We start from the raw sequence: 8,337 nt of genomic DNA, 5'->3' as shown, positions 1-8,337 counted from the left end.
TAGTGAAGTAAAGGTAGAAGTTGTCAAAAATAGAAATAGTAAAGTACAGACAGAGACCTATAAAAACGACTTAAGTAGTACTTTAAATGATTTTTACCACTATAGACACGTTAATTTTGATTAATTAACTCCAGGAGTATAGCCTAGCCTGTAAAATAAAAGTGTTTTTTGTTGTTGTAGAAAGCAACATGCATTGAAATTGGTTGATTTTGCAGCACTATTCATAAACACATGCGCATACACTGGAAGATGGGCCATGATATTTACTTTCTGCATCCCATGATTTGTAGTGCTCATGAGAGCAACGTCACTAAAAACGATGTAGAACATGATTTGAAACTCTGATTTGATTATCAAACAATTAAGTAAGAGGCCTAATTTAGATGATACACAACGCCTTGAAGAAAATGGTCTAGTTATCTGAACAAGGTGTGCCTTTTGCTAAAGGAGCTGCAATTAATGTTTCCTGTAAACAGGCTATTAAGCTTTGCCTCTGGCGGCTACGGTCTTATGATTAGAACTGAACGTGCGTGCGCATGAGCCGTTAGGCTACTCTCCACCCATTGCCGAACAAATATAAGCCAACAAGCAATTTAACATATAACAACATTGGCAGCGCCACTTGATATAGACCTCTCCTCCGATGACTGTTTAGCCTACAAGTGGACAAGTGACAGGATACTGCAGATGCTTGCTTTCTAGACACACAGTCTTTTCAATGTCAACTACTTATTGTAACAGGAACAGTGGCGCGCCAGCCTTCGGAGAGACACTTTTTTAACGACATTATTGGTGAGTTTTAAGCAACTTGTTCCTCTTATGGTTTTCAGAATTGGACAATTAAAAGGCTACTACTCTATGATGGTTTTATGTTCCACTTGTTTTAATTTCATAACTGGTTTTAGTATAAAGCACACGTGAAGCAGCCTAACCAGTCAGTTATTCATTGCAGGTTATGCAAGATACAGAACTTTCTGGTTGCCTATTCGGCCTATTGCATAAGACCACTTTTACTGTGTTAGTCTATAATAACTTTATGTAGCATTCATGGATAAGGCCTCACTAAATCAAATAACACTGCTCTTGAAGTGCTTGAAATCTACTTTTGTGCTCATTTATTATATTATTATAATATTTATTATTATATATTATGTTACTTTTATGTTAGTGTATGATCACTGACAACTTGTGAAGGCCTACAGAAAGACTACTTTTATACTGTATTCTTTCAGCGATTTAAATTAATTTTGAGCCATCATACATGATTTCTAAAGTACCATCTCTCAAATTACAGTACAACACATAGACTCCTTAGGGTAATGATTCACACCATGGTTAACCCACCAATTCTTGGATGTGCTCTTAGTTCACAAATTAAAGGCTACTGTAAAAGAAGCCCAGACAGTTCACTAATAAAGTCAATAGGTCAGCTTGACAGAGACTGTGCCAGTGAGCATGGTGGAGAGAATGGATTACTATCAAATGTCAAAAATTCCAAAACAGTAGTTCTGTCTGCTTTTTTTTCACATATACAATGGTCATTAATTTGACCCCACCCAAGTTGTATCCATATTGACTTTGATCTGTCAGCAGACATGCTGTAACATTGTTGATCCATAGTGACTGTTTTGGTCCTGTCTGTTAAATCCTGGTCTAATATGTTTATGTCACTTCGAGTATGTAATTAGTGTTCAATGCTGAAATTGAAACAATGCTTTATATCTTCTGATTCAGTGTGGTGGATTAATCTTTTTGGTAGTTTTTTTGCAGAACATTGTATATCATCAACCACCTGCTGAGGCTACCACACAATGGATGTCCTTTGCATATCATCGCAGTGTCTAAGAAAACTCTCACACCAGCTTTGTGTACTTAGATAACAAATATTGTTTTACCCTTCCCATCAGCCGCTTATTGAACAGAGCTCGGAAAGGAGTAAGAAAATAGCTATATTCTTTGATTTGAGGCTGGATACCTGAAACATTTATTTATTGAATCTCAAAGAAGCAATATACCTCGTTATTTATTAATCATATCGGAAAGCATTGTTAAGTAATTTTGAAACTATCCTAATATTTAGAATTTAGTTTTGAGATTCAAACACACAAGTTTTTTTGCAATGGAGTCTTCCACTAGAGCATCTCTCGCAGCAGCCACCACTTTAGCTACCGCGGCCTATTCAAGCGATATGTCAGGCTACCTGTGGCTACTGATCCTGGGCTTTGTCATTGCCTTCATCCTGGCCTTCTCTGTGGGGGCCAATGATGTGGCCAACTCATTTGGCACGGCGGTGGGCTCTGGCGTGGTCACCTTACGGCAGGCCTGCATCCTGGCCACTATCTTTGAGACCGTGGGCTCCATGCTGCTAGGGGCCAAAGTCAGCGAGACCATCCGCAAGGGCATCATCGATGTGAACATGTACAATGGCTCCGAACACGTGCTGATGGCAGGCTCCATCAGTGCCATGTTTGGTGAGTGCTTATATGATGGTCACTGTTAGGAGTTCCGAAACTCCTTGCATGCTATGTTGATTTGAAAGGTCTCAATGGCATTTGTTGATATCCTTTTGAAAAGGGCAACAAATTAGGATTTTGTTCATCCTTGTGTTCTACAGGTTCTGCTGTGTGGCAACTGACCGCTTCATTTTTGAAGCTCCCTATATCTGGAACCCACTGTATTGTGGGTGCGACACTTGGTTTCTCCATGGTAGCCAAAGGTCATCACGGGGTCAAATGGATGGAGCTACTACGCATTGGTATTTAAATGACTGTGGAGATATTCTGCAATAGGGAATTGCTCAGAAATTATAATTGTGAGATGACAAGACTATTAAAAGGGTGCTTATGACAAGTCTTACAATGTGTTATATCTGTATCATAATGCATTATATATGTCTGTGTTAAGGAAAGTGTTGACGAATAGTGTTGGTCAGAGACTCGTTGAAATATGCATTGAAAGGATTCTCTTTTAAAATACCCCTATTTTCTCTCTGTAGTGGCATCTTGGTTCCTCTCACCTCTGCTGTCAGGCATCATGTCAGCAATTCTCTTCTATTTTGTTCGTAAATTCATCCTGAATAAGGTAAGATAAACCTGTAATTCACTATTGTTTATAGTGTTTCAACTTTCCCTTGGGGAGTGAATGTAGAAGGATGAAATTACTTTTTCAACACAACATGGGGAGTGTCTGAGGAATATATGAAATAACAATGATATTTAAGAAGAGATCCTTAGCTATGTACTCCAAGCTAGACCTTACCCATCCTGTCTTCCTCAGGAGGACCCTGTCCCCAATGGCTTGAGAGCTCTCCCTGTCTTCTATGCTATCACCATGGCCATCAACCTGTTCTCCATCATGTTCACTGGAGCCCCCTGTGAGTACAATACATACTATGTCACAATGCACACATACACACCACCTACTTCATCCTCCCAAAACGCTCTCTCACAGCACTAATGCAGGGACCATTGACACCCCTGGAGCACGCTTGATGCCTTATTAAAGTGTCACTGGAGGCACCAAGAAGTCTGCTTTGATGACATCTGTAAATATTTCACTCCTATGTTTTGTCATTCAGCATATTTAACTACCTGAATCTTAGAAAAGCAAGCATGCCGCTGTCAGAACCTCTGCAATGACATTTCTTATACTGTGTTTTGGAAACAATTTTATTTTCAAGTTGAATGAGCCACTGAGAGAAATGTGGATATTAAATGGGACATTTCCACTCCTTTGTGTTTCACTTGCAGGGCTGAACTTTTCAAGAAGTCAATTGGCCTGGGCCCTTCACTGAAGGCTGCAGGCCGGTGTATGTCAAGGATTAATATACACCATAACCCCTGCACACAGCACACATTCAGCACACATTCAGCACACATAGACAGCAATATATAGGCTATTTTGTATGGTATTGCTCATTTAGCAGGATAAACATTTTAATGCTTGCCCACATACTCTTTTCACATACACTTGCCCACTTTTTCTGTTTCTCAGACACTCACAGTATCACAGCTGATGCTGATAATCTCACTCACTCCAACAGACACGTAATCAGAACCACACAATTGCATGTAGTATCATTGAGAGCAGGGCTTTCCTACCCTGTTCCTGGAGAGCTACCATCCTGTAGGTTTTCACTCCTACCTTAATCTAGCGCACCTTATAATTAGCTGGTTGATAAGCTGAATCTGGTTAGTTACAACTGGGGTTGGAGCGAAAACCTACAGGAGGGTAGCTCTCCAGGAACAGGGTTGGAGAACCCTGATTGAGAAGATAAGAAGTGTTCTCTTGGGAGCCTCTTGCTGTATCTATGGCAGTAGGAGATTCAATGTCACTACATTACAGCATTTTCCATCCTGTATATTGTTATTGTTAAACTCTCTTCCTCTTGCTGTAAATGTTGTTTGGCTCCCTCTCTCTTACTTCTGTCAAGTCTTCATTAAAATAGGCAGAGCTAGACATCTTCTTTTGCTTCATATACCACTATGAGACACTTTGAAAGAGCATCTCTTAATTACATTTACTAGTTAGCTATACATTAGTCCGTTACATTTCATTCGCTATCGGATTAAGCAGGTAAGTATTTGATGAAAATGGTGTTACTAACCATATAGTATAAACATATGTTAATACGTAGGAAACAAAAACGTAAAAACAATTACTAGTGATTGGTACATAGTAATGCACTGGCCTATTTTAGAGTGACCCTAAATCACATAATCACTATGCCACAGCGCCTGTCTGACTCCCATTATCTGTTGTGCAGAGCATGTCCTCTGTCTGATACTGCTAATCTCTGAGGTCATACACAAACAGCTTAGCTGGAAGTTAAAAATTTCTCAAGAAATTCTACCACGTGTCTCCCATCTCATGTGATCATGAAGTAAGCAGGGGCATAGAAACTACCAAGAAAGGACAGCAAGAGGGGTCATTTGGTTTGTGCCATCCTAGTGATTATCTAAATGGACTTTGAAGGCACAAGCAATAGTATACTCAATAGTGTACTGGACACTGGCATAACTTAAATGAAATGGTCACTTTCTACTTTATTCAAATGACTGAATTACGTACAATTTTTAATTTTAGAAAAGGCATCTAACCCAACTACGAATGTAAACTGAGATATATTCGATGTTTTGTGCAGAATTTTGTTACTATGACTGAGATAAAATACAGTGGGAAATGTTGACAATCCCATGGCAGGTGCTGTGTATGATGACCTTGGATTATGTGGAGGGTACATGCTTTAGTGAAAGCGTCCTCTGAGCATTCTGTTCTTTGTTCCCTTGTCCTGTACATAGTGCTGGGGTTCAACAAAATGCCATGGTGGGTAACACTGCTCATATCGCTAGGCTGCGCCCTCGTCACAGGTCTGGTCGTGTGGTTCTTCGTCTGTCCACGGCTCAAGAAGAAGATCAGGCGTAAGTGGCATTGCTGTACTTTTTCTTTAATTTGCAAAAAATAAATACTGGACTTCAAACTTGTGTTGATTTAAAGGGAATTGACTGATATGAAAATAATCCTGAGTGCTCCCTTTCTGCCTGTTTGTCAACCAGGTAAAGTTGCCTCCAGCCCCTGTATGACTCCACTGATGGAGAAGACCCCTTCCAAACCTGCCCTACAGGAGCATCCCTCCACAATTCAACCTTGTGACTCTGTTCCCCAGACGCCACCAGCCTATGAGAAAAGGGCGGCCTTTAAGATTGGAGGTTCGGAGGAGGCTGATCTGGACAGCAACATGGACACCAAAGACTTAGGTGCTAGCAGCGGTGAGATCCCCTTACTTTGTTGCAAGTGGCTAGTGACCATTTTAGTTAGGGCACAATACATTATTTGTAAATGTATACATTTTATATAGATAAAGTATTATAATATTATTACATTACTAAAGTAAGTGTTATAGTATTTGTACACTCATCTGTATTGTTTGAACTGAATGTATTGTTGCTGGTTATCCCTCTTAGGTATTAATGGCATGGGCCCCATGACCATCACGGACCCACACAGTGGTCAGGCTCACACTGTACACAAGGATTCAGGGCTCTACAAAGACCTGCTGCACAAGCTTCACCTAGCCAAGGTGGGTGACTGCATTGGTGACGACGATGGGCGGCCCATACGGCGGAACAACAGCTACACCTCTTACACCCTGGCCATCTATGGCATCCATGGGGACCCCAGATACAAGGAGGGAGAGCTAGCAGATCAGCGGAGGAGATTGCGGCTGGACAGCTACAATAGCTACTGCTCAGCAGTAGCAGATGGTGGCACAGTGGCTAAGGAGGAGGCAGGGGCTGTGGGGCTGACACTGGAGGCTGGCCAGGACATACTCCAAGAGGAGGATGAGCTGGAGGTGGACCGGCCAGAGGTCACACATCTCTTCCGGTTCCTCCAGATCCTCACTGCTTGTTTCGGCTCTTTCGCCCATGGAGGAAATGATGTCAGGTATGCTAGGATAGAGAATATGGAGAAATAATTACTGTCTGTGAATTATCATAGGCTGATTATAGGCTGTTATTCTTTCTCAGTAATGCGATTGGTCCTCTGGTGGCTCTGTGGCTGGTGTTTGAGAGTGGCTCTGTGGTGTCCAATGCTCCCACACCTATCTGGCTGCTGTTGTATGGAGGAGTGGGCATCACTGCTGGGCTCTGGGTGTGGGGACGCAGAGTGATCCAGACCATGGGCAAGGACCTCACCCCAATCACCCCCTCCAGGTATGCCATGCATTCAAACTAAATATCTGTGTTTTACATAAGTCTGTGGGCCAATACAACAACATATCACATTGTTCAAACTCCCAATGTTTATTCAGTATGAATGTCATTCATTGTACCCTTGCATCGTATTACACAGTATAGTGTGTAATGTGGATCTTATTTGCTTCCTCCAGTGGATTTAGCATTGAACTGTCCTCAGCGCTCACAGTGGTAGTGGCCTCCAATATTGGTCTCCCTGTCAGCACAACTCACTGCAAGGTAATTCAACTTTAAATATATAGATGAGTCTGTCAAATTTCTTAGCCTAACAACAAGAAACTCTTTAGTGCTAAATCACTGTTAAGAAATATTTTGGAAAATGTGTGTTTTATAACAACATAATGGAGGAGTCGCATGACATGTTAATAAGTCATTCATTCATTGACCAGTGTGAGCCGGTAGAAACAAGTGTGAACCTGTGCATAGTGTTGAGTAAAGTTGTTTCTATTATGCTCACTCAGGTGGGCTCTGTGGTTGCTGTTGGATGGCTGCGCTCCAGGAAGGCTGTTGACTGGCGTTTGTTCAGGAACATCTTCATCGCCTGGTTTGTAACCGTCCCCATCTCTGGGCTCATCAGTGCTGCCATCATGGCTCTCTTCACCTATGTTATCCTGTGAGGTTCAAATGGACCTGGGATTACCTTGACTTCACCCCTGACGAGGGTCTACTACACTGCAGCCGGGGATACTGTTGTTTTCTCACTGACCATAGTTTAAAACTGTGTTGAAAAATGTGTGTTTCAGCATGTTTATGTTATCTGTACATATCAAGTCCTGACTCTGTTTCTTTGTTTCTTTATACACATGTGTTTACTGCACAGTATTCAGCATCATTGAAGTTGATTACTATGTAATGTTGATCATCTATCTATCATGTAATGAATTGTTTGAAAAATTGTAAAATGTCTAGTTTACAGAAGAACTAGGAGGTGTCCCTCCAATGGTGTTTCTAATTAAATTTTTGATTCAAAATAAAATGACATTACTAACCCATTTGTTGTTGGGGTTATGATGTCAGTACACTTACCAACAAGAAAATACAATGCAGTAAAAACATAGACAATTCATTTTAAATAGTCAATTCATATTTAGTTTGAAGAAACAATAGATAAATACCCTCTGTCATGATTTGCGTAGGCACATACAATACAGAGACATTGTAATCCTCATAAAATGTAGATTATTCTAGTCTTTCATTCACTTAATCAAGGTTGCCATTCACTCTAGATTACAAACATTTATGCTATGTGCGGCACTTGGGTGATAAACATCTAGAGGATCATAATGAAGTAGTGGATACCACTGGACAGTATTTAAATCTATATGTAGGCTAGTGTGTGTGTGTCCAGATAATTTGACCCTGGGTGGGACTGAGGTGATCTGTCACACAGTGTAAGTATTTAGTGATGGATAAGATCCAGGAGATGATGCACACACTAGCCTACATATAGATTTAAAATGCAATACATCATTTTGTTGACTATGAAATAGGCTGTGCAATAGAGATTAGACTATACTACAACTATATTATTATATTGCAGTATGTACAATCACAAAGCGAATTGAGCAACTGCAGGCAATTT

At 40.8% G+C, this 8,337-nt stretch overlaps 1 protein-coding gene across 2 annotated transcripts; it reads left to right on the top strand.

The window, feature by feature from the left end:
• Nucleotides 1-584: 584 nt before the first annotated feature.
• Nucleotides 585-7,747, top strand: slc20a1a (solute carrier family 20 member 1a). 2 transcript variants are annotated; one of them, XM_024438872.1, is made up of 11 exons: nucleotides 585-792; nucleotides 1,771-2,471; nucleotides 2,615-2,755; nucleotides 2,996-3,081; nucleotides 3,277-3,373; nucleotides 5,301-5,420; nucleotides 5,556-5,768; nucleotides 5,964-6,444; nucleotides 6,528-6,713; nucleotides 6,890-6,974; nucleotides 7,217-7,747. In XM_024438872.1, exons 2-11 carry the CDS (start codon nucleotides 2,120-2,122, stop codon nucleotides 7,370-7,372), a joined length of 1,917 nt encoding a protein of 638 aa, XP_024294640.1. In that variant the 5' UTR covers nucleotides 585-792; nucleotides 1,771-2,119; the 3' UTR covers nucleotides 7,373-7,747. The 2 variants fall into 2 exon arrangements, with proteins under 2 accessions (XP_024294640.1, XP_024294639.1); XM_024438871.1 differs by having other exon boundaries at nucleotides 1,760-2,471.
• Nucleotides 7,748-8,337: the final 590 nt, after the last annotated feature.

The sequence above is a fragment of the Oncorhynchus tshawytscha genome, linkage group LG12, assembly GCF_018296145.1.
Source record: "Oncorhynchus tshawytscha isolate Ot180627B linkage group LG12, Otsh_v2.0, whole genome shotgun sequence".
NCBI classification, from domain to species: Eukaryota; Metazoa; Chordata; class Actinopteri; order Salmoniformes; family Salmonidae; genus Oncorhynchus; species Oncorhynchus tshawytscha.
Note: the sequence above shows the minus strand (reverse complement) of the source record. Positions and strands in the feature narration are given on the sequence as shown.

What these genes read in the sequence shown, in the direction of transcription:
- slc20a1a (XM_024438872.1), top strand. Translation starts at nt 2,120, where the DNA reads ATGGAGTCTTCCACTAGAGCATCTCTCGCAGCAGCCACCACTTTAGCT. An exon ending in GATGGAGCTACTACGCATTG is followed by an intron (nt 2,756 to 2,995) that starts GTATTTAAATGA and finishes TTCTCTCTGTAG; the next exon opens with TGGCATCTTGGTTCCTCTCA. An exon ending in GTAAATTCATCCTGAATAAG is followed by an intron (nt 3,082 to 3,276) that starts GTAAGATAAACC and finishes TGTCTTCCTCAG; the next exon opens with GAGGACCCTGTCCCCAATGG.